Source organism: Heliangelus exortis, chromosome 4, assembly GCF_036169615.1.
Source record: "Heliangelus exortis chromosome 4, bHelExo1.hap1, whole genome shotgun sequence".
Lineage (NCBI taxonomy): Eukaryota > Metazoa > Chordata > Aves > Apodiformes > Trochilidae > Heliangelus > Heliangelus exortis.
In genome coordinates this window covers 26,995,901-27,022,559 of record NC_092425.1, presented here as the reverse complement: position 1 = coordinate 27,022,559, position 26,659 = coordinate 26,995,901, and the positions used below count along the sequence as shown (strand labels likewise).

Here is a 26,659-nt window from a genome sequence, read left to right as displayed (position 1 = left end):
TTTTTTTCCTTTTTCCCTGATAGTCTCCAGACATACATGCTATTTTTTAGCTTTATTACTGTTCTTTCCCAAGCTCTAATATCCTTTCATATATCTTAGTTTTATTCCACTAGCTTCTGATTTGGAATTGCCTTGCCAGCCTTTCCTTTCACTCCTACCACTTTCCTGCTGTTTCTCTGCTTCATTATCTCCCAGCTGCTCTAGGTACATTAAAAAAAAAAAGTTCCTTGCTAAAGAATCTCTAATTAGAATGAAGAAAAGAGCCTCAAGTAGTAGCTTAAACAGCCTGGATATTTACTAACAATTGTGCTGATATACCACACTAGAGACTTGAGCTTTTTACATTTTGTGGTGTAAGGCATTTCCAGGTAAGATTTAGCTCAGTTGGTGGTAAAATTGCTTAACTGCCAATTCTGTAATTTGGCTGGGGAAAAAAATAAGGAAAAAAAGAGCTTCCATTCAGTCCTGTCATATTCGTGTGTGTAATAATGACTAGGCATTGCTCTTTATCATTGCTAAATGAAAAACAGTTGCAAGGTTGTAAGCCATTGCTGGCTGGAAACCCTGAGTCAGACAAGTTATTTCCATGTAGCTTTACACTGCACAGGTTGAACCATTTAAAGACTGCAAAATATCTTTGAACTGCAACAGAACTGTTCCCCAGCAACAGCAAATGCATTTGACTGGCAGGAGTTTTTTGCAGATGCCCCATGTGGACACAATGGGGCTCTCCTCACCATGGTCTGATGTGGGGACTGCACCCCTGGGATACACATCTCAACTAACTTTAAGTTGCCTGCTTGGGTACCATGATCAGCATGAGCTCCACTGGAATGGGGCTGAAACTGCTGGGAATCCTTGGTAAATGCCTGGGCAGTCAACTACAGATGGGCCCATCTGTGCTGCAATCACACCTTCCCACTGAGGTGTGGATGGATGTGCCCTCCAGGACTGTTTTGGCTCAGTGGTGCCTTTGACTCTGCCACTCTGTGCTGGTGCTGGGATAGAAAGTCTCCTCAAAACACAGGACCAGGTGACACTCATCCACATGGAAAGACAATCCATAGGTACATTTAAACAGTGCCAGAGTGAAATATGCCCACATCATGATCCTGAGAAATCCCCTTGGCCACAGGCTGTCAAACATGAAGCTAAAGGCATGTCACAACCTTGGTGTGCCTCAAGTGTCTTCAGCTATCACTGGGGTCCCCAAAAGCTAGGAAAAGATGGATTACAGGTGTCACTCTGAACTTCAAATGACAGTGTTCTTAATAATTACTCACATGGAATATGTAGAATAGGAAGTCAGAGGGACTGGCAGAACTCATTAGCCCTACCAGCCAGGAATGCCACAGCAGGCATTAAGATGAGCATCCAGAGTCCTGCCTGAAAGATGACCCTCAGATACGTATTCCAGACCTTGCAGTCCACCCCACTTCCAGCTCCTGTAGCCTTACTGGGTGAGCTGTGGTTGTACCATTGGCTTGCAATAGGAATTTACCTGTGCACTCCAACTGCACACCAGCAAAACAAGGAAACAAACTTGCCTTTTCAGTAATCACTATTTTTTAATAAGGACTGAGGCATTAATTTAATTTGGCATCCTTGCAGAGCTCCAAGCTGCTGGGGCACCTGAGAGATCAGTTCAAAAGAGATCACTCCAAAGCTACTCTGAAGGCACAGCTTACAAGATACCTGAACTTTTACCATTTGGCCTAATTCTGGTTCATCTGTTATACATTTCTGTAGAAATAGAAAGAAGAGCAGAAGTAGCAGCCAACAGCTAATGCCTGAATGATGCTTACATTTGTTCTTGGAGATTTCACCTGTGGCTGCTGGTGGAACAACAATCACAAAGTGCAGTGGGCAACATCTCATGCTCTGCAGTGCAGAACACATCATACAGAGGAGCTAGATGCTGAAATAAATTAATCCTGATCACCTGTCCTGGTGTAAGTGGGATGTAAGGCACTGGAAACCTCACTAACTGAGAGCTGAGCCCATGGTTCAGCATAAACAAACTGGACAAAAAGCCCAGCCTCTGCTTTCAGAAAAAAAAACTTTAGCACCACTGGGTCAGAAAAGCCAACAGTTCACTGTGCTACACTGCATTTCACATCTACCATGTGTGAGCAGAAAGAGAAGCCTACTAGTGAACAGTAGAAATAAGCAAATATATGAGTCTCAGAAACTACTGAAATAAATTAAATTATCACAGCATCCAGAGGAACTGAATACCTTTCTGCATGCATTACTCTACCTGCATAAACCAGCAACTCTTCAAATCTTATCTCATTACTGACTTCTACTCTGTCTTATTCTTTGTTAGGATAGTTTCATCTTGTGTCTCCACGGTACTGTACCTTCAGTATCATGTCTCCAGGCAGCAATCTTCCATCTCTGGCAATTACCCCATCTTGATAAATATGCTGTATAATAATGTGAACCAAAGGAGTCTCACTGCCTCCCACAATCCTAATGGCCAGGTTTTCATGAGGATCTGTTCGGTTGATCTTAATGCAGGTAATTTCCCCATCTGGAATCAGGTGATACAGTCTGGGAAAACCTGGAAATGCACATTGTAAGGTATTTATTTGACTTCACAGATTTGCTTTGTTAAAACATACACCACACAACATCAAGTACCTGACAGTTATCCAAATGAGGTTTTATGCATAGATGTGATTTACAGTAAGTAGGTAGAAAAGGATACCTCTGCTTGCTGAGTGGACTTAAAGGAATCTTTTTTTCACATTTAATGCCACATTCAGACTTCCTTTTTCCCCTATGAAACACAGCCCGCCAACTTTGATGTAATTCAGACAGATGAAACGTACTTTAAAACATCTACATGTACTACTAATAAAGGAACAAAATATGGGTTTAGTCACCAGAGACCCCTCTGAACCAGGCCACGGTTCCTTGCTGGCCCTAGAGTAGATGGGTATGGACAAACATCCATCCCCACTGTGCTGGGCTGAGCACCCTGCCTCAGTGGTAGCTTCCCAGGCTGCCCTTTTCCTCCATTTTTGGTGCCATAGCTGAAGTACTCAACTAATGCCATCCAAGGAAGTATTTTTTACCTCCAGCTAACAGAAAGACAACCCAAGGCACACACCAGTTTCTCTACCAGACCCCTCTCTTTCCATCACTGCTTGAATTCCAACAAGGAGGAATGACTGCCTCTCACTGCCACCAGTCTGTATTAAAATCAAAGTGAGTTCAAGGTGTCTGGAGGGAAAGATCTCTGCTGGTCCTGTCAGTCTGGGTGTGGGGAAGAGGGACTAGTGGTGGGCAGGGGGCTGTGCTGTATTTAGAATGCACTGGATTATCATCTCCTCTTCGAAACCCTACTTTTCAACTGGCATGTTTGCTTTCACAGCATGTCACTAATACTTTCTTTCCTTCTAGGTCAATTCAAACTCTTAATCTACATTCAGCAGTGAGCAAACTTGAAGTAAAAGCATCAGTGACTTTTCTAGCACAGGCATATCAGCCTTCTACTTATTTTGCATCTCCCATAGGAGAGAGAAAGCTTTGAATTTTTTTGTCTACGTGTCTCACATGAAAAAAACCTGTAAGTCAAAAAATTAAATGCTAATGTTTTTTCCATTGCCTATTTTAGAAATTAAAGTGCAGTGACTGTTACTAAATAGTAGTAAAATGTTACATGAAAATTAACGCAGCGGAATCTGAGATAGAATAAACATTTTCTACCACAGAATTAGCAGGCAACAAACCAGCAAGGACACCAAAACGTTTTGAGACAGATCAAGGAGAAAGAGCAAGCAGGAAAAAAGTATTAAGAAACACCACGTTGCATCCCTTACCACTTTTTTGATCATACACTCCTCGAGGTGGGAAGCTGTCTTCCTCCACGTCTGTAAAAAGCACCTACTGGTAGCACAGACTTCAACTTTGTGGTTTTACACAGAGTTGACAGGCAATAAAAGTCTATCTAGATAACAATGCAGCCTTCATCAACCTAATATCCAAGTATATAATTTATACTCTCATAGTAGCAGTTTCTGCTCTAATATGGTTTTATTTCAGTTATGCACACAACTTTAATGTATCAGGAATAGAAGTTGCTTTATATTCCCCATACTCTTCTCCTTTCTGGACAATATTTGCTCAGCTTGTAACTTGTTCTCTCTAGCCTGAAGGGTGGATTCACTTCATCTAAACCCAGGCCTATAAACCAAATGGATAATATGCTGATCTATTTGCTCTGATTTCCTTTATAGTGCATGGGCACCCAAAGGGAGCCATAGCCACTTCACTGCTAAACCACCCCTGGAGGTGCTAAACTCTCTCCACTGCTATGTAAGAAGAAAGAGACAATTAACTCTGGCATCTCAGTGGGGTGCTTAAAGTCAGATGATACAAATACTCAAAAATCACCCAAGGCCTGATCCTTGCTTCAGGATAAGTGTGCACATTTTACAGTCTCAGTGTGGCCATAAGGGTATTTATACGTAAAAATGCGAATTATAGTCTGCATCCCCACATCTTCTCTGTAAGGAAATAGCATAAATAAATATCTCTGCATATTTTGCAGACTACCAAAGTAGTCCTAGAGGAGAAATATTTCCATTTCTTACTGGATGATGATTCACCTCAGGTCCTAACAAACTGTGTTGTTCTCAAACACTAATTCTTCCATACCACATTCCTAAAACTTTTCTAAAGAAATTACCCAGTTACATTACTTGACCGTGGAGAATTGTGGACTGAAAAACTATTGACACTCTTACGTTATTTCAGTTTGTAATTATCCCAGAACAAAATCACAGCAAATCGGCAGTGAAAAAGTCTCTACCCTTACATAATATACACATATCTTTTTATGACCTTATTTAAGTTTCTTTGCATTTTGAACAATGACTTAACTGTTTTACTAAGTCTTGCAGTGGCAGCTGGCTGACTTTCAATATGACTTTATGCAGATTCTTCTAGAGGAATTTTTAATACCTAACTTCCTTCTGGAAAGTACAAATCTTCCAAAGACATTTTTCTTGCCAGTCTGCAAGTCCCTAAGGCTTCTCTTTTCATAGCTAGCAGGATGTACTGCCTCACCTTATGTCTTCATGTGCTGTGCTTTTTAATAAATTTATTTCTTAATTTGCACCATTTTCTCCTCAGATGGGCCAAGCATCAAAAAACCCTCAATGTTCCTTTAATTTCTGTTCTTTTCATTGAAGTCTTGCCTCTGTTTTCATCTCAGCCATTTACATGGACAATTGTATTACCAGCAATATAGACTGTCATAAGTGCAAGGTCAATGCCTATTTGGATAAACTGACATTAAATATGACAAACTAAATCTATAAAATACACATTATTTTTTTTAAAATAAGAAAATTCACAATCACCTCTTCACCAAACAGTCTGCATTAACTGTGTACAGTATGATCAAAACCTACCGTGCCTATTTCAAGATGATGCTGTGCCTGGGAAGCAAAGTCTTCAACTTGAATTTTTCTAGTATATATACCATACCCAGAAGAGGTAAACCCTGCTTCAGCATCTGGTTGTGTACAGTCAATGGGGCCTCAGCAGCCCAAGTTAAGGGACTCCAGCTGAGCTGAGGGCTTGTGCCATTCACATATATACAACCAGCTGTGAGGCTGGAGCATCAGTTTGCATAGACCTCAGTTTCCAGTTCTTACACTCATAATTAGAATTCTCCATTTTGATTGACCAGGTTTTCCAGAGCAGGAAAACCCAGGAGTATTGCATACCTTTCTTTACCATTTTACATTTCCAGTCCTTAAATACCGAAGAGCTGCTGAATCTAGAAAGAAGTAAACTTTCTGTCTTGTTTTTGGTGATTCTTGCAGGTTTTCCCACAGATTGTTGTGGTATTGTCACCGGGGGTTGTATGGAGCATTCTGAATCTGTTAATATAATAAAATGTCATCTGCATTCAGAAAGATTGTGTGCTTTTTTCTTAAGCAATGTTTTCCTTATATTAGTGTGCAATTTTATTGATACTTCCACACATCCCATTACAGTAACAAACAACATAGGAGAGACCAGCTTTACACAGTAAACTCTGCATGTTTGGTACAATGCAAGACATGAACACCTATTAATATAGTGGCCATGAGACTGCAAGACAAAATTTAATTATGCTTAATATTTTACCTCCACAGTTTATACCACTTAATGGTAGTGTTCCTCCAGTGCTCAGGTTTTAGCTGACTTCTATGTGCACCATGCCCCTCCTCAGTGCTGCCATCAAGATAACTTCTGCCTTCATTCCCAGGATCCAGTGTGACAAACCAGTGGGTAATGCTTGCTAGGACCTGAGTCCATACTAATCAAAAGTCACAGAAAAAAAGACTTGTGTCTCAGGTTCCAAGTCCTTATTTAGATCAGAAGGTCTGAGTGATGTGAAGTGCCAGCCCAGCTATCTGCAGGGACACACACTCATGCCTCCCGGCACCTGGTCACCAGAATTTAAACGAAGCTTGTGTAACCTATTCTTGGAACATTCCTGTGTCTGTGAATGTCACGTGCACTTTTGCTGGTTTGGGACTTCATTCTGCAACCCTTTCTTCCCAATTTGTTCTCATGTAGCCATTCATCCTCCCAGCCATTTGCCATCATTCTGATTTAACATCTTCCATCAATTCTCCAGAATGCTGATCCAATGCAAGGGGCAGGTAGAAGGCAACGCCAGCTTTAATGTTTCTTCTTGCTTCTGCACATTCCCCTTACCAAAAGAGTCCCAAAAGAACTAAAATGACTCTTGGAACATGTCTCAAAAGAGTTACGGCTATCTTATTTCCAGCAAAGTTTATCTGTCTGCAATGAAGGAAATGCTACAGAGCCAGCCTTTTTCTTCTGGAAATTGCCTGGCTCATCATCCTAGAGCAGAGTGCTTTGAACCAGCTCTGTAAGATTTCCAAGACCTGTTTTGGGAAGTTGGAACTGCAACTGAATCAAATATGAGGAAAACAGGAACAGTGTGGGATTCCTGCAGGGTGCAGCCTTCCTGAGAGAGAAGTTGGACTGTGCTGTCTTGTCCTGGGGCTGGATAAACCACTTTCTTTTCTGCATGCAGTAGCCTTAATGCCATGAAATTGTTGATACTTAGAGCCATCCGTGTGTTTCACTTACCTTATTTTTCTTCATGTACCTTTCCCAAACACTAAAGTATTTATAATGCCTATTTCATATACATATGTGTATATATATACATATATATATATAAATATAAATTACAACAGAGTTCAGACTGAACGGTAGGAGCGAGGTACACCCATACAACAGGAGAATCTGTTCTGTGATCCTGCCAGGGCCTGCCAGGGCTGCCTTGGTCTTGACTGCTGCAAAGCAATAACAGATGGTAGATCTGCACCCACCATGAGACTAAGAAGAATGAGTTCAACTTTGAACAACATTTGACCTCCTCAAGTAATTTATTTTACAATGGCTTGACTGCAAAATGGAACTGATGAATGTTTCTGAAAACCAGAAGCAGGGCTCCCTTTTACTTTAAAACTGCAAAGAGGTTTTTGCAATTGCATTCCCAAATTCTTTCATCCTAAAGTATTAGCTGGTTTACGACTTTGTAGCTCAGTTTGAGTAAAGAGTGTGTGTGTGTGTGTGTGTGTCATATGTATATTTATATATATATATATCCTTCCTTGCAAGTGAATTTAAAGAATATGATGCCAAACTAAGAGCACAGTAATACAAATAAGCTTAGCGGTGCTGGATCAGCCTTTGTTCAGAGATATTTTATCATTTAAGAAGACTGTCAAGGTCATTTACACTAGTAGAACCAGTCAGAAGTTATTACATCTTAAATGCACCAGTGCCAGAAGGGCGTTCCTGTCACCTTCCCTCAAGTCTCAGAATGAAAACCTCCCTTTTAATCTTTGCTAACTTCTACTTCAGACCTGAAAAGCTATTTGTAGCTGTAATGCTGTTAATGAGATTACTCTATCGCAAAATTGGGTGCAGCACTACAGACAAATACTTCTTTGCATGGGTGATTTAAAAATGATCAAATTATTAAGAGATGAGAAAATCTTAAAACCTCTCTCATTCAAATGTTTTCTCATCAGTGCACTTTTCATTAACTTCTAACATTTTCTTTGGTTTGCACAATGAACAGTTCTCTGCTGAAAGTCACTGAAACATTTAAAGAGAGTAAAAAGGAAAGCCTGGATCATGTAAATCCAAAGTGTGTGCATCTGACAAATCAAACATTATGCTGCAAATGGAAATCATGAACAGGACTGCTACCACTTCCAGGTATAAGGTAGCATTATACGGTCACTATTTCTCTGCTGTAATTATAACAGAACCACAGTTGTCATTATACATTTTTTTTTTTCACTAGAATAGGAATTTTCCCAAACCAATACTGTTTTCAGCTTTGAGTTATACATCTTTGTGGTTATTTGAATATTTTTTTCTCTGATGTCAGGAATGATTGCTTTGTCTTGCACCCTCACAATCGTTGCAACTGAGCATTGGCCCAACAGATGTATCAGCTTCAGATTAAAGGCACTTACATAGTCTGCAGTGGGCAAATAGTTAATTTGACATCAGCGCTGCTGGTGTTGAGGACAAATACATAGATAGGCACTATGGGTTTTTTTCTCACATCTCCTTTGACTAAAATACAGGTGAAACACAGTATAATCAGAGACATTTGAACTAAGATGAGGGAATTCTGAAAATTAGGGACAAATGGACTATAATATGTTGAACTTCACCAGATGACCTGACAGCACCTTTTATCAACAAGAGGTTATCTGCAAGAAGGGGTTATTTCACTCCATGCCCACTGTGAGTCTGCCACAGTCTCAGGTTTTTTCTGCTCACTCACTGACCAAGGAGGAAAGAAGTCACCAGAGAGATGGGTGAAGTGCAACCCAATCTCCTGGAGCAATGAGGCATGGCTGAGGTGTGCTCTCAGGTGGTTACTGACATGAACCTGTAAAATTTGGGTCAAAGCAGCAGCAGCTTTCATGTTGGGTACGGGGGTTTCTGAGGCCAGGACCACCACACACAGGAAAGCGGAGTGGCAATGGGGAGACAGACACATGGGGCTGCCTTTTCCCAATAGGTTTGGACCTTTAGCAAGCACAGCATGCAGCATACCACAACTATCCCCTGAAGACTGACCAGCAGCTCTAACCAGGAGTACAACTGCAGACTGCTCAGAACAGCTGAGTGTTTTTAAAAAAAAAAAATGAAGAAAACACACAGAACTGGAGAAGAAAACAAGCCTCCAGCTGGCAGGATGATAACTGCTACAGAAAGGAGTATATTCATTTCCTTCTCCAATAGGAAGAAACAGAGAGAGCCTTTGAGAGAGCCCATTGCACAGAGCACCTGTTGCAAAGGACTGAGTAGAGATCTTTGTTGAAGTTGTATTTGTATTGGTGCAAGTCCTTTGCCTGCATTTATTTAAAGATCAAATTCCAGAACTGTGCAATCAAAATGCATTATTTGCATATATAATTAATACTGTAATTTAGGCACCCAGCTTCTGTGATCTCATACATAAGAGTAACTGCTTATTAGGTAATTAAGGACCTACCTGGTTTTTCCAGTGCAATATTCGCAAGTTTACAGGCATGCTTGGTGCAGAGGATTGAAACCACAAGCAAAGTGGAGGAGAAAATGACAGTCTCAACACTGTCAACAGTGCCCCAGAGTGACTGCCACTTCAGGGCCCCATTATATGTCCCTTAAAAAGGAGACAGCAGTGCTTTTCTTTCTGCTGGAAATGTAAAGGCCAGTGTCATGTTCACACCTCCTTCTGGTAACATCTGCGCTGCACTGGGTTACTGGGTAGGAACTGCTGGCATCCAGAACATCCACACATTCTGGACATGAAACCAAGCTTTCAGAGGAACAATTACTAATGTCAACTATCAGCCTAGGTAGAAAGCAGTCATAAAAATGTCTGTGCCCTACTCTGAAGTGGTGCTTTTTTAAAAGTATGAACTGGAGACATGCAGAATTTCACTCCAGTTGAAGAAGGGTAAGTTTTTGCTTACAATGTATTCAGCAATTGCAAGGAACTTATCTGTCTGCCCAGAGAGAGCCATAGACACCTTATTTACAATATTTTAGTGGAAGAAAAATAATAAAATATTTGGGACAGTAAAGCTGTTAATGATGCTTCCAGGCCAAGGAGCAGATCCACATTATTTTTATGGAAAAGGTTTCATTCAAAACTACCAGGTTTCATTTTGCCTACATCAGCAAGTATGTGGTGTAGGAGAGTAAGTACCACGAACACATTAATGTAGTGAAACTCTTCTTAAGGTATAAGCAAATAAAGCAGAAGAAATACTGAACACTGTTCTCCAATTCATCGCTTAAAGAATAATGATGCCTAAAGACAGCATTTGGGAGCCTTTTTTCTTTATTTTGTGTGAGTTTCAATGCTAGCTTGAAATACTAGGGAATACTTGAAATACTAGGGAATACTACAGAGGGAAGCTAGATATTTTCTCTTCTTAAAGCCCTTTTCCTGGGCATTCGATCTGGGAAGAGACATGAGGTGCTGAGGCATCAAGCACAGGAATAATAAGCTCCATGAAGACCTTGATTAAAGCAATGATTCCCACTCTATCATCACTTCCTCTTGATGCATGAATGCTAATGTTTGCTTCATAATTACAGTCCAAAGCACTTAGTAACATTTGCTTATTGCTTTGAGAATGTCAAATGCCTGCTGGACCCCTCATCCTTGACATACATCAAACAAATTTGCCCCTGTTTAAGAGCAGAGCATTCTTACCTCATCACCTGCCTGGCTGAGGTAATACAAGTCTGTCACCAAGGATCCCACAGAAGTGGGATTACAGTATTTGCAGTTACAGTATTTGCACTTTCATATCACCTTCCCACTGTAAATTTCCACTGCTTCATAAAAATTAGCCAAAACTCATGATTTCCTATGATGTATGATCACTGTGATCTGTTTGCTTTAGGCAGACAGACATATGCTGATGAAGTCTCTTGAATAAAATGATAGAGAAAATCAATGACAGCTCCAGTAATGGATCCCAGACACTCAGACCCCACGTCCCATGTGCTAGACACTGGACTGGCTGTGGTACACAGGTTTTTACCAGAGCAGTCCTATGTGGGGAGCCACACCCCCCAGCAATATTCTTGCCTGCCAGTCACTAACAACATTTTAGAGAAGAAAATAAGGAAATATTGAGTTTTCTGTTTTTTAATCATGCATTGCCTACCACATGAAAGGCATGTCAGTTATGGATGTCCAGCCCCATGTGGATAGGGTCTCCTACCCCATTTTAAGCTTTAACACAAGGAGAACAAAGCTTTACCTTCCTCTCCAGCAGTAGAATTTCCAACAGCCTCCCTTTCCCTGTCAGCCTGGTTGGAAACAGCGCTGCCACTTTTTGTCCTTCGAAGAACACTGAAGGCCTTGTTTATTTTTTTAAAAGATCTGCTTCTTATAGTGGAGCGTTCAAAGTGTCGAGCTGCAACAGCAGGAAAAAAACAAATCAGTACAGTTCAGCACTCCTGGGCTAAAACTACATCTTTTCTGCAGCCTCAGAGTATGTTGAGGCACAACGTTAACAAATGAGGCCCTCCTGCATTTCACCTTTTCACCCAACTCCAGCTGATATTCCAAGGCTGAACCCTCTTGCATCTAGGTACAATTGCTCTGCTTCTGTTTCACACCCTGAAATTGCCTTCCCTCAGTGTTTTGCCAGTCACACACAGCAATCTCCTGTAAGTGTAGTAGCCTGGGAGAGAATAATCCTCAAGTTATCAGAATGAGGCAGAATCAGCAGCAATTCTGTGAAAAACACATCTAAAGGAAGTAGTGCCTTTCCTGAGCTATGTAAGTTTGACACCAAAAAAAAAAAAAAAAAAAAAAAGCTGGAAGGTGTTGTTAAAAACTCTTCTCAAAAAAAGAACACCACACTACTGCCTCAAAATCCTGCAATGCTCCCAAAGCAGCCAACGATAGCCAACAATTTCATGTCAAAAATGCACAGATTTTCAGGTAGGGGGGACCAATTAAGTTACATCATCCAAGCTGGGTAAGGCAATACTGAAAAAAGTCATAATATTTTTGAAACATGTCACTCTCTTTTTCCATCCTTTCCATCTTTTCCAACCAATATATATTCTTAGTTGTTGCCATTCTGTCTGTTCAAGCTCTGCATGCCAGCCAAATGTTATAATCTAATAATACAACATGCCCTCAAACCAGACTGCAGGCTTAAATTCATCCTGGTATTCTCTGCATGTCCCTTCCCTTTCCTTGCTTCCCTAGCCCTACACACACAAGAGGACAGAGCTTCTCACTTTCTAGTCTTCCTTCAGCTCTTCATCCATCCTCCCAACACACACAGCTGGTGCAACACAAAGTGAGCTATTCATTTTTGCTTCAGAGTCCTCAAATGCAAGCTTTGAACTCACCATTAATGCTTCTGAGTCTGCTTCTGGCCCAGCTATGTTTTTCAAATGTGCCACTCATCAGAACCAGGCACAGTATCAGAGGGTGAGGTATCAAGGCAAAGTTCTCAATGCAAGTTGTCCCTGACTATACTTATTTTAACAGGACCAGCTCCTCTGAGTTGTACCTCCCTGGAAGGCTGGCAAACATCCTCAGGTTCTTAAGGTTTGTTTTCCTTCAAATATTTGGCAACAGCCAAACACAGTTCCCAGTAGGCTTTTGGGTAGTTGCCCTTGGAACTTTCTATGGGTGTTATTTAGACCAATATGTTTTGGTGAAGCCATGGCACCCATCTTATCGGCACATCCCACATGCCATTTGCTTTTCCCACTGAGCTGACTTGCCTGAATAATCTTTCCCAAAACCTGTGGTCAGCATGTGTACATGAAGTCCATTTTCAGCTTGACTGCTCCCTGGGACAAGCAAATTTTTTTTTTACCTCAAGTCTATTGGGTCACTGAGTGTGCAGTTTGATAAGCCATGTAAAGTTTAAAATTTCACTCTCCCTCCCTCCCCCCTTTTTTTTTAAGACTCCAGCAACACATGCTTCACAGACAACAAATGCTGAAAGAGGGCATCGGGCTCTGAAACCATCACTTCTAGTTCTTACTTCTGTTTCGGTTGCTGCGATGCAGGTCCCCAGGGCTGCTGCTTGACTGGCTGTCCTCTGAGGTGGGGCTGAAGGCCGGGTTCACCAGCCCTGGCTCATCTGTCATTAAGGCAATGGCTGCAGCTGCTGAGAGCTCCGGGCCCAGGGCAGCTACTGCTAAGCTGGAGCCATGGTCCGGAGAGCAGTCTTGGGAACGCCTCTTCCGTTCCTTGGTAAGGCCATAGTGGGATGCTCCTTTACATCTAAGGATAAGGGAGGGAAAGGGTGACATGGTAAGTTGTATTTAAATGCTGATTACTTATTGAAATTACCTGGTGTCAAGTAATCACTTCAACTACAAACAGTGAGGAACATGGTGGCTGATGAAATACAGATGCTTAGCAAGCAGGAAAAATACCAGTCCTGTCATGTCACACAGAATCAAAAAGAAGGAAAACTGTCATTCAGAGTAGCCAAGTTACCATCTGACATGAAAAGACTACTACTGGTCAAGAAAACTTTGATAGCCTCAGCCTATCGTGTAGTCTCCTGTGTATAAATAGTTGCTTTAGATGCAAGAGGGCAGGAATAACAGGTGGCTAATTAAGCCAGAAGGTTACAGTTTGTAATTTCCCCCTTGCTTCAATGAAGGGGTCAATGAAGGACAGCAGGGTGAGGTCTGACAGCTTCTCCAGGTTTGCTGGTGAAATAAAAGAAGCCTTACCCAGCCCCATGCCCTGAAAAGTTTTCCTGGTCACCAACATGGCCACAGTGCTTGGTCTGCCAGGCAGGAGGCAGGGATTGCCCTTCAGGCCAATGCAATCAACAAAGAGGGGGCTGCAGGTGGGACTTGAATGCCTGACAGTTTATGTGTTCCTCTACAGACCATTTATTACTTGAACTGCAACTGATGGATTGTTTTCAAATTCAGGCAAGGAGGTGAAATTTTGAGAGGCTGAAATAGAGGGGTCATTGACTTGACATTGGAAGAGGTGCAAGAGGTGTTTGTGGGGTCCCACTGAGCCCCCCCAGCCTCACCAGAGCCAAGGAAGAATTTCTGGGGTCCCACTGGCCAACTGAACCCAGGTCCTCAAACCTCAGATCAGGGGCCTTGGGTTAGCTTAGTGCTTCACCAGTTTGAAGAGCTCAGAGCTGGTTCTTAAATAATTCTGGAGGAAAATCCAAATCCTAAATCCTTACTCTACCTCTGCGGTGACACAATCCACTGTTTCTGATTGAAACACGCATGTTCACAGAAGGTCTAAAGATACAGCATGGTAAAAGGCAAATTACAATCCTGCTCTGAAACAACTTGACTGGCTTCTGGTCCCAACTGTCTGTTCTAGCTTCATCCTACACAACAAAGGCAGGACCATACTTGGAATTTCTTTCTTAAGATTTGTTAAAGAAAGTCACTTGGGTGAAATTAAAGGTCTCTGTGCTCTTCATGAGTCAGTATTTAATTAAAGCCATAAAATAGCTGAAGAGACAGAGTGGCCCAAGGACACAGCACCTGCGACTTTTCTCCAGCACCATTTCTGCCCCGTGCCCGCCCACCAGAACCTCATTCACTAGATTAAAAAAAAAATAAATCTGCCTTTTAATCATAATCTAATGAGCTTGGCCTACTTTCAGTTACTATTATCTCTTTCTTCATAGCAAAGGCTAGCTGATGACTTTCACAAAAGTGCCCTGTAGGACAAACTCACAGAAATAGCTGCAGAAACCCTTAGGGATAGAAAGCTCGTTGTAATATCAGGCATACACAAAAGGCAATGAATAATACATACAGTACACAACACTAGTGGGTTAAGTGTCAGAAAAAGAAGTAGTGCACTGAATAGAGGCCTTGGAAGAGAAATGATTTGAGAAAGCATTTCCTGGGATGGAAAGATGAGATTAGGACGAATCACAGATCTCTCTATCACCTTTGGAGCAGTTTAAATTTTCTTATGGTATTGTTTTTTATGAGAGACAAATTGAATTAAAAATTTTAGCACTAAATTATGATTTGCCATCATTTACCTCATACCACTTCTGGCAACCTTTGTCTCTTAGAGGGAAAAAAAATCAAACAACCCAACCTGTATCATACTGATGTGACTGTATGTATTGATGGAACTGTATATGCTTTAAGTCTTAGATGGGAATAGCTGTGGCAGACGTTACTTCCAAAAACTTTCAGAAGCAAAATGAGGCACCTCAAAAGAAAATACCCCTAGGGCAAGTAAACTATTTCAGAAGACCAACAAAAATGTATTTGGAGAAGCTATTCCAATACAAGAATGCAAGAATCATCATTTAGAGCAGAAAGAGCAAGCTCTCCTGCCTCCAGTGCAGCAGGCATTTTCCTATTCCTTCCCAAAAAAAAAAGAGATGTGACTTCCTCACAGCTCCAGCATCCCACACTATGGCAGGATGCTCTCCTTTGTATTGCATAGGGAACAGAACCATAAAGACGTTCCCCTCTTGCAGGTTCTCCAATACAACATTTTGGGAACCTGTCCTTTACCTCTCCTGTTTTCAGTAGGGTCACATTTGCCAATCCAACCTATAAATGCTCAACAAAATAGTTAAAAAATAGCCTACCTCATTAAATTAATACAAATAAATAGCTTCAGGGTGAATTGTTTGCTGTGCTCAAAAGACTTACTCTGCCTTACAGAGACCCTGCAAAGATTCAGAATATGATGAGATATTCCTATTCCACATTTTATTTTATTTTCCTGTTTTCACTGTGCTGATAAAGTGAATGGTCCTCAAACTCAGATCTTTTTTATTTTTGGTGAGTTACATGAAGATCAGCATGAAGATCAGAACTAGTTCTGCCCAAAAATGCCCAGCTACATGGACTCAACTATGCCCTGGTACCCATCTGTACTTTACTGCTAAAGCCTTCACTTGCTGTGGAAATCCTCACTCTGCTGCTGGCTGCACTGCAGACACCCAGTTAACAGCATCAATCCAACAGCAACAACAGAAGACAGATACTTTGAATGTAAAGAGGGCTGACACAGTTTAAGATGTGGCTTATTGGAGAAGACAAGTTTGCATGATACAAAGCACAAGGCATAGCTTTCTAACTCTGCCAGAAATAGTTAAAAGAGAACGAAAGCTCTTCAAGCATGAACACTGAAGTTATTTCTTAAATAATTGTGGCAGGCATAAATGAACACAAATCAAGACCCCTTTCTTCAGATTAGCACAGTGTCCTTGAAGAAGAAAAAAAATCCCAAGCCCTCAAACTTGTAATAAAATCTGCAACAGCCTCTCCTCACTTTCATTGTTTTCCTTGTGCTGACACTGCTGTGATAACAGAAAACAGAAGAGATGACTGTCTAAGTGGAATCATATTTATAGTCTCCCAGCTACATTATTCCATATGGTTGGATCTGGCTCTCAGAAAAGATAGATCCATAAAACATCTACATGCCAGTACTAATTATTTCTCTCACTGTGATTATTAATCAGCTGCCTGATTTACAGCTGGAAGAGTGGGATACCTGGTTAACATAGGGCAGTCAGAAAACAAACCAAACACTCTCTGGTGGCCAAAGTGAACTGCAGATTTATGTTCCTTCTCAGTCATGCTGGACAGTGAGTACATCCGTGTGGTTGTATGATACCAAAACAATTTGAAAGCCAAAACAGAGATAAACACACATGAATAATGTGTGTTGTACAGTTCATGACACTAAAGGAGTCACTAGGTGCATATAGAAAACTCAGAAGAGTTTCTTCTGCTTTCATGGCCTCTTTTATGAAGCAGAAATGTGCTGTCCTAAATCCTGACCATATGAGTTAACCAGCAGGTAGTAATGGGACAGTGATGGCTGCTGGAATTTTGCCCAGGGCTGCAGTTCTGACTGGCATCAACATCAGTGACCTCAGGGCAAACATTGCTCCCTGCTCCTTACATGAGGGAAGCTCTGTTCTTCAGGCTTCAGGAGCAACACATCCTAAGCACCAAACCCAGGAGATCCAAAACTTAGTAGTTGCCTTCACTTGGTCCTACCATTTGTAAAAGCTCAAAGCCAACAGAAATATTTCCAAATCATTTGCAAACTCAAAAGAAAACAAGGGTTTCGAAAGAGAGATGTGTTTTACTTACAGCATCCCTAAATTTCACAGCAAAGGGGGGCCTGAAAGTGAGGTTGAGGCAAAACATAAACAAGGACAACAGCATGGATTTTTTCACTTAACTTATGGCAATCTAAATGAAACAGTATTATGATAAAAATTGAATAAAATACATATTTAGGATGCATTTACTCTTTTAAAAATGCCCTGCTTTCTGTGTCACATCACAGGCTACCCCTCATTCTCCCTGCCTCACATATGACCTCTGGGGCAGGAAACAGGGGAAGTAAGTGCATGTAGAAAGTGACAGTGCTTGTGACCCAGGTCTGGCACAAATACACAGAGCAGAAGCTCTCCCTGCTCAGTTCCAGCAGTGCTTTCTCAACGTCACTTCCAGCACACTCATATTTTGGTGCTGTTTTGCTTTAGGGCTGCAGCAATGGGCACATTGTCTAAGTGCAATTAAAAATAATATATACAATGCTCTCAGAATTGCCCAGCAGAAGAAAATACTGCATAATGGGCTGTCATTGCTGGTCCAAAGCTAAATCCTGATCAGATTAGACAAGTGTGTTTCAGCTATGGCCTCACTGCAAGCAGTCTTATCCCTGTGTAATTTGGGGTTGACACAGGCCAGGATCAGAAGTACCAACAGTGTGTATCACACCCTGACCCCATCACATAAAACTCTCCCAACTGCTCTGGTACTCCTGAACTGCTCTGGTGGAATGGAGGAACTGCTCTGGCTGATGGAGGAACTGATGGTGACCAACAAGAAATTTTCTGGATATCTTGGAGCTGGTAAATTTACCTGTGAGACCTGGGGCATGAGGCTCCTGCCACATCTGTGAAGGAAGAGGAGGTTTTGAATTGTAAGAGGTTGACTCACAAGAAGATATTGGCAGTTCCTGTCCCATGAGAACCATCAGCACCATGTGTGCATCAGCAGAGATTGCAGATCAAATACCAACTCTATGGATTTAAGGTCAAATACCAATTGTATGGATTTCAGGTCAAACATCCCAACTCTAAAGCTTTCTGAAACTCCATCATAAGAGAGTGAACTGACCTGATCAGTTCTCAGGCAGAGATGACACCAACACTTCTGATCTTACTTTTGCCAATGATGCACCAGGAACTGGAGCCAAAACCAAAAAAAAAGAGAGAGGAACCTAACTCCAACCAAATCCCCTGTTACAGATCTAAGCCAAAATGCAGCAAATGCACAATCTCCCTTCCAGATAAACCATACCAGTGCTCAAGAGGACTCAGACATCCACATCTTGAGCAGTGAAGATGACCAATACCCTTCTGCTCTTTATACCAAATCATGTTGTATCATCCTAGCTCAGAAATCTGGCTTCTGTTAATCCTGGTTCTAAGTGCAAAATTCCTCTTTTTTTCTGTGTGTGAAAATTAATCCTGGAACTGGGTGCTGCCTTTTCTGCTTTTTATAAAGGATTGTGTCGTGTCAAGAGCATTTCTCAAGTTACTGGAATCACCAGCTATGGCTAGGAAGCTCCTGCTTATATTAAACCTTCTTTAACATTCACAAAGAAGGGGATGAGACATCTAAAAAGCAAAGATTAAACTCCTGCATTACAGCTTCCAATGAACTTTCACTGAAAGTCATGCTGCAAAAACCTTGTCTAAACATGCAATTAGAAACAGTCTGTTCTCTGCACCTGTGCTGGGATTTCATGATGCCAGCAACATTTCTGGATGCTCACCCCTGCTGGTCTGTGTGCTCTGTACACTGGCACTGATGCCCTTGTGTATCCTCTCCCAGTGTCAGAGATTATTTTTCACCAAACTTAAGTTGGAAATTGTCCTAGTTACTATCACTCTTTAATTTAAAGAATCTTAAAAAAAAAAAAAAAAAAAAAAAAAAGCCTTTTATAAACAGCTTCCTGACACCTGAGGCATCAGAACTGGCTGGGAGGGAGGTACAGGACAGCAGCTTGATCTGCTGAGGATGAGTGATTCCATTCTACACCTCCATTCTTTGTGTCAGCACTGATACAGCTACAATAAAGGTTCAGATGAGGCAAATGGCTTCTCTGCCTAGGTCTCAGACATTTTCTCATATTATTTGCTCTCTATTGTCAGCCAGAGGCCTTTGCTAAAGTATAAACACATAGAAGATTTAGTGTTTCTATATTTCTGCATAACTACTCTATAAATATTTGTGAAGTTCTTCATAACATTTATTTCTTTAAGATAAAGTTATTAGCTTAAACACTTTCCCATGAGATTGGAAAAAGCTCTCAAATATCAATTTTTTTTCATTTTAATTTCTGCATATCCCTGTTACAGTTTCCTAAAGTCTTTTCATGCTTTTTGTTTTAATGAAGCCATCGTAATTCAACAAACTCTGGAACTCCCTTACTAGCAAAGCCTAAAGTTGTGCTGTGTCCTATCTTTACAGATCTAACCCCAGGGAAGGGCTGTCATGTTTACAGTGCTTTTGCACTATGATGCTGTCAAACAAAATATATTTGTATATTATATAAGGAACATGTGCAAGAGTATCTGTATACTTAAACTTGACGTCAGCTACTCTGTATGAATTTGGGTGCATCACCAGAAAAAGGACTAAAAATTCCCATGGAATAAGAAAAAATGTTTTCTAGGCATATGAGGAAAATATATAGTGAGTGTTTTTTTACAATTACTATGTTAGTCATCAACTACAGTGACATACTCCCATTCCTGTGATTTGGTTGCTGAGAAGGGGGAGCAAGCACAGCCATTAATTCTGGTACAGGTCCTTGAAATGATTTTGCAATGGTGAAGAATGGAATTGCAGTTCAGAGTTCTGTTCCCACAGTTCCCAAAACTACTCACAGGCAGACAGTGCCAGATGCAAATTGAACAAGCATTCAATGGAAAACAAATCCCCATTTTTAACTGACTGCTGGTACAGAGGGAAGGGTGGAATCTTCAGATTTTCTACTAGTTTTTGGGAGAGTTGAAAGAGCTTGGAACACATTTTTATTCTTAAATAAACCATAGAGATTAAACTTCATGTACATGCTACCAAAGAATGATGTAACGTGGTCACGTTTAAGTATTTTTCACCCTTCTCTGTAAAAAACAAAATGTTTTATTTCAACAGCCATCATCAGCTTCTAATATGAAGGTTTTTAAAAGACCTTCTATCATGGGAACAGGGAACTGAAAGAAATAGGGAAACAATACTCGTTGCCTGCAGTTGTGGGCAAAAATCATGACTAGAATTATTGTGCAAGAATCCCAGTTGTTGGGACTGTGTACAAATTATTGCTCCAGATCATATTTTCTCCCTCCCCTGACACTTCTTCCAGGCCACTACTCTGTCACTGATGATTTTGAGACTACAACTGTACTGATTTCTTTGCAAAGTTCGAGCGCTGTTTCAAGTTCTAGTCTTAAACCATTCCAACAAATTGCAGCTGTCTCACATACAGGAGAACAGAGCTGGAAATTGCTAGAGACAGCTGAAATGGGCAAGTCAGCATTCAAACTAGGAATGCCAACTTCTTTTATGTGTTAGCACTGCTGCTTTATTGTGCCTAAGACAACTGCTACTTTATGGAAGGTAACAGGCACAGCTGACTTCATGGCTTCACCTTCTGCTGTCCCTTCCCCACCTGTTCCTGAGCCACCACTGCTCACATAAAGCATGGCCTAGGGTTGTGGCTGGGGCTTCTACCTTTTCAGCACTGCCTCAAGTAGACCTTGAGAAACAAAAATTATGAATTAACCAGAGTGAAAGACTGCAATCTTTTAATCAGTCTATTAATAGTTATTTGCTCCTAGATTCCTGTAAACAAATATTTTTAATCACAGGGAAGTTACTGGCCAGAAGTACAGAACCAGAGTGATCCTGCCTGAGGCAAGACAGTATTTACTTATAATTAACTCAATCAAATACTGAAGTTCTCCAAGAGTAATCTGCATATTTCATGCAAACTACTCACATCAGCTGACACAAACAAGGAAACCAGAGGAGCAGCAAGCACACTGTCTCTAACTCATGATAGGTGCTTAGGTACTGACACAGCAAGGAGCCTATGAACACCTGGGTAGGAGATTCAGAGCAAAATAAAAGGGAAAAATAAGACATATGGGACCAGCACTTTTGAGATCATGAGAGAGCCTGTAAAACTTGCATTTTAGTACTTCTAGCATTCAACATCATACATCATTTAAACCCACTAATCCTGTTCAAGTGCTCTGTTAAAGGCCTAAAGTACTACAAACTCCTGTCTTTAGCAAAGGTGGAGCTTGAAAACTTTACCAAGTGCTTTCACTGCCTTCCAGAATTGCACCATTTTCTATAACAACACACTTAAAACTTCAGCCTTCCTCACTCTTGAGGGAAACTTGAGCATTGTTTCAAACAAAAGTGAGAGAACACAAATTAGAAGGACCCCAGAGATGTCCCCTCATGGAAAACTTGTGTACTTACCAAGAGCTGTATGCTATTTTATCTACAGATGGTGTGCACAGGGGGGCAATCACAGGCAATGTGTGTCAGTTGGGTATTAGGAAGGATTGGTAAGACAGCTGTCAGCCTCACATCTGGTTTTCAAGTCCATCTAAGACTGCTCAAAGAACAGTACTAGTACTGCACAGGCCATCTTCACCTCTGATTTCACCATATAATAATTAAAAATTAATATAACCTTTTTACAGTAGAAATTCAGACTCTATGTAAGGACACTGCAGCAGACTCATTAAATATCTTCCTCATTTAGAACCTTAACTGAAAAATGAGCCTAAGAAAAATCCCTGCATATATATACAAAAGCTTAAAAATATGAATACTGCTAAAATCAATTTATCTGTGACAAATACAAGTCCAAAGACAAAGAAATTCTTAAGACTATACCTAAATAACACTGCCCAATCCAATACACTGCATTTTTCAAATTATGTGGAGATATATATATATATATAATTAATGTTAAGAGTGAGAATTTATCCTCTGATTCACGTGTTTTTCACATTTATCTTTAAATGTTTTGATCTCTGGGTTATATTCAGCAGGTATAACTAGTGTCCTGGAACTTAGTATCTCAGCGTTGTCTTCCCTTCCTACTATCCCCACCTATGCTATAAAAACTTTATGATGCAGTGAGCAAAATATGCTTGCAATGGGAGCAAGAGGTTTTGGATTTTTAACAAGAGTGACAGCATCAGCGTAACCTGATTCTTGCAGCCTGCCAGACAGAAACTTTGTATTTACACAAACTTAGCACACAATGAGCCTCATTGCAGCATCTGCTATGTCACAGACACCACAAACAAGTGCTGCTGAGAGCAGGTTTGGGCCCTCTGTTGGCACAAAGCTATGATACACAGACAGGAGTCTCTAGATGTAAAATAATATAAGGGGAACAATGAGTTCAATTTCAGGATGTGTTCAACCCAAGGCTTGGGATTACTGATGTGCTCTCCACTGGCATTCAAAATTACAGAAAACAATGGGGCTGCACCCAGTAAGTACCAAATGCTGTCTTTGTACCCTCTTACTGACAGACCATGCTATGGAGAGCCACCCACAGCTCCAGCTCTGGTGGCATTTGCCTCTGACCTCTGTGACCCAAAAGTGACACAAGATCCCTTTCAGGTCAGCACGGGTATCTCAGTTACATCCCTGAGACATCTTGGGACACATCAGGCTCTGAACACACACCTGCTTCCTCACTGGGAACATCAGCAAAAGCAGACCTGCAGCACACCTTCTCCAGAAGTTGGAAACCCACAGAGATCCCTGTCAGACACCCACCTGAGTGTTGAGCAAGAATCTTCACCACCATGACTAAGTCGTGTTTTAAGATGTCACAAACGTTTCCCATTTTAAAAAGTACTTCTCCTGTCTTATCAAATCCAATGTCTTTTTCAACAAAGACCCCAAATCAGTTCTATAAGAGTCAACTGCCTGTGACCTATGAATCACAGTCTCTTAAACTTGTAACAACATGGGGGCTAGGGAAGGAAGGGTACAACGTTTCCTGCTGTATCCAAGAGCTCATTTTCCCAGGTTTCAGCTGAAGTGACTATTGGCACTGGTGTAAGTACATAAGTCACACTATTGACTACATATCTCATCACACTGATTTTTTTGAAGTTAACATAGCTGACAGCTCATTTTGCTAGAGACACATTGTTCTGGCTTCTACTTCTGGGGGCTCAGCATTCTTATCCTTTGCTGGAAGAGGATAGATGAGAAGGATGTTATGAGTCCATTTTCAAAACAGAACTACCCAAACTCACTGGATTTGCAAAATCTTATGCAAACCTGCTTATGGTTTTATGGGTTCCACCCAGCTAAATATGAGATACCTCAGTGAGATATTTCACCCTCCCATTTAAATAAACACATGCTGTAAAAACATTTAAAGGCTCCAGAAAGTCCATATCTATCCAAAGCACAAGTATGGATGGAATGTTGTTTACAGGCTTCTGAAATCTCACATGGTAGGAAAGGCCCACTTACGCTGTAAAAATTGTGAAAAATACTTTTGTTTTGAATCAGCTTTTTTTTCCAAACAGAACTAACAAAAATACTTTTAACCTGCATTCTTTTATCCAGGTCTGTAAAAAACCAGCCTTCTAAGCCAACTCCCCAAGTAGCTACCCTTATGCAGTGCTGTGCTCAATACCATGGTAAGCATCCAAAAATGCAATGTTGAGGTTTCCCTCCTGTTGTACCTGGACCACTGGCAGCACTGGCTTGGCAAGGGAGGCTGAGAGACCTCACACCCCCAACACCTCAGCTTCAGGAGTGCTCTGACCACTAAAGCTCAGGACAGACTGGGGTAAGGCTGATCTCTCCTCCTACTGAGGATTATTCAGAGAGGAGGATTGAGCAAGAGGGAACCCAATGTTATCACCAAATGAAAAAACTGGTGCCTGGGGAGGGAGAATCTGAGTCCTGCGCTTCAAAGGCTGCTGGGGCTTTGCAATACAAGTTGGAAGAGACTTGAAAGAAAGGCAATGTCCTCTCTTAGTCTGACCCACGTCAAGGAAAAACTGCTTATACCATCCTGACACATAAGCCCTTCTTCAGTCTGAAGCTGAAGAAGTAACCTTTGAGGCATCAAATATAGGTTGACAATCTTTCCCTAAAAATGTATTTTGTTTTCTTATACCACCAGGATTTAACTCATGAATCAAGGGATAAAACAAATAAACTAGGACTGAAGCAGGAATCTAACCTCTTAATTACAGAAGATGCCTTCAGAAGTGGGTACTGTATTACCAACACCAAGTGGATTTTCCTGACAAAATCTCACAGAATCAGAGAACAGCCTGGTCTGGAAGGGGCCTCAGAAGATCATCTGATCCAACCTTTCATGGGAAAGGGAGCCTAAATCAGATTATCTAGCACCCTCTCCAGTCACATCTTGAAAACATCCAATGATGGGAAATGTCACCTCCCTGGGGAGGCTGTTTCAGTGAATGATTGTTCTCATGGTAAAAAAGTAACTTCTGCGTATATCTTACTTGAAGCCCAAGTTGCTCAGATTACTGCTGCTTCATATTCTTTAGCTTGCAGATGCTGTAGGTTTCTTCAGGTTTTCTTAGTCACTTCTACTTTCTTAGATTCCATGCTACTTTTGCATGAATAAGAAAAAAAGTTTTCACTCCATTTTTTCTGTAGTTACTCAATTAATTAAAGTAGTACAGGGTAAGAGGCAGTCATTTCATACTGTCCTGTTACAGAACACATTAATTTACCTACTCATCATACTAAAATACAGGAAATAGAGAAGGTCCTCAAATGTTCTTTAGGAAGCTGCTTCTTCATTCCCCCTTTATGCTCCTGCAGCCATAAGGATTCCAATATTCAATCTCTAATAACTATTTTTTCTTTCAAAATTAAAAGATAAATAGTATGCATGCAGCTGGACACCTAGAACACTGTGGGCAAACCTGGGCAGCAGGTTTGGAGACCTCAGCCTTGAGTATGAGCTGCAATTATATTCCCCCAGGTAATCCAAAGGTAATCCTTGCCCCTGCTCTCTTAGGAGAGGGCACATCCTGCTTGACCTTGCTACTCCCACAAAATGGGTGGGGGCTGCTGTGTGAGAGGCTGCCGTGAAATGAACCCAAACCACGAATTCTCTGTGACAGGTTGTGGCATCTGGGTGACTCAGCCAGGCTCTGTGCCTGAGGCTGTTCCAGTCCTGGCTGTGATTTTGTTAACGTCACAATTTAAGTAGACTGGGGTCTAGTTAACAGTGATGATGGACCCCCTGAAGGAAAACCAAGGTGACATAAGAAATGATGTCACTTCATTATCAGCTCTGAAAGGCTGGTAATTACATCTGTCTTTTCAAACTGATTACCCTGTTCCTTCAGAAGGCAGCTGGCAATCTGATCTCCAGCAGCATGCTCATGCCATGCCTCCTTACCTGCTAATTTTCACAGTAAAGTCATGACCCACATCATGAAGCATGGTGACCTGACCCATCACTACCAGACAGGATGTCCAGCTGGACATCTACACCCGAGTCCAGTGGGCAGCAGCATGCTGGGGGCATTGGACATGAGGGAGGCCCAGATTCAGACATACATAAAAGAAATCCAGTTTACTTCATGTAAATATTACTGCAACAGCCTGTCAATGCAGCTGCCTCATCAAGCCAAACTGAACAGCTTTATAACACAAAAGAATCTTACACTTACAATGAGAAAATTTTCTCTGGTTCTAAAATATGCTCCCCAGCCTGACATGGACATTAAGGATAGAAAAAAGGAAATAAGAGAGAGAGAATAGACAGACTAAACAAACTGGTAATGCATTTAAATATTTATATAGGCAATAGAGATATGGGTCTATGTTTTAGTATTTTTTGGAATGCCTTGGACCAGTGGTTGATGGTTTACCTATCTTCAGCTGCTTGTACCTTCTGAGGGACTTCATTACCTGCCCTGAAACAAGTTTTCTTCCTGAAGGGCAAAACCAGACACTCAAGAATGTTTGTTTATAATGGTGCAATACAGAGTGAAAAGGAGGAGGAGAAAGGGAAAATAATACCTAATAATTTAGTGACTGTAAACAGAACAGCCTCGTGGCAAATAATTTTCTTATTTCTTTAAAAGCTAATTGAAAATGCCACAGCGTCCTGAAGGAGGGTTTGATGAGTACATAGAAACTGGCATTAGGAGACTTTCCAAAGCTGAACACAAACTCTTCTGCAACAAGGAACCACACCAGCTTCCAGAGACAGCACTGCCTCCTAAGTGGTTGTCAGCAACAAGGACACAGGTGATTTACTGTGGAGGCTGTGCAACAGTACCTTAGCCACACCATGGATCTGATATGTGTAGGAACACATCTGAGAATAGCTTCCCTGGAGATATCCCTGTTCCAGAGACAGAGCACTCAGGAGAGAAGCTACCCTAGAGTAAGCACAGTACTGTCACTTCAGACCCAGATTTATTATGGATTAGCTTCCCTGTGCACTCTAACCATCTTTTTTGGGATAACTGTAATTCCAGGCTCTGCATCT

General features: G+C 41.2%; 1 protein-coding gene across 6 annotated transcripts in view; it reads right to left on the bottom strand.

Moving 5' to 3' along the window:
• Positions 1 to 26,659, bottom strand: part of LNX1 (ligand of numb-protein X 1) — an 83,013-nt gene that overhangs the window by 22,805 nt on the left and 33,549 nt on the right. For 3 of the 6 annotated variants that reach the window (XM_071743528.1, XM_071743529.1, XM_071743530.1), the window contains exons 3-7: positions 13,092 to 13,333; positions 11,337 to 11,492; positions 9,569 to 9,718; positions 5,745 to 5,900; positions 2,364 to 2,566 (exon numbers count right to left, since the gene is read on the bottom strand). In XM_071743528.1, coding sequence (XP_071599629.1) covers positions 2,364 to 2,566; positions 5,745 to 5,900; positions 9,569 to 9,718; positions 11,337 to 11,492; positions 13,092 to 13,333 — 907 coding nt within the window. The remainder of the gene's footprint in view (positions 1 to 2,363; positions 2,567 to 5,744; positions 5,901 to 9,568; positions 9,719 to 11,336; positions 11,493 to 13,091; positions 13,334 to 26,659) is intronic. The other 3 variants (XM_071743532.1, XM_071743533.1, XM_071743531.1) reach the window with 2 other exon arrangements.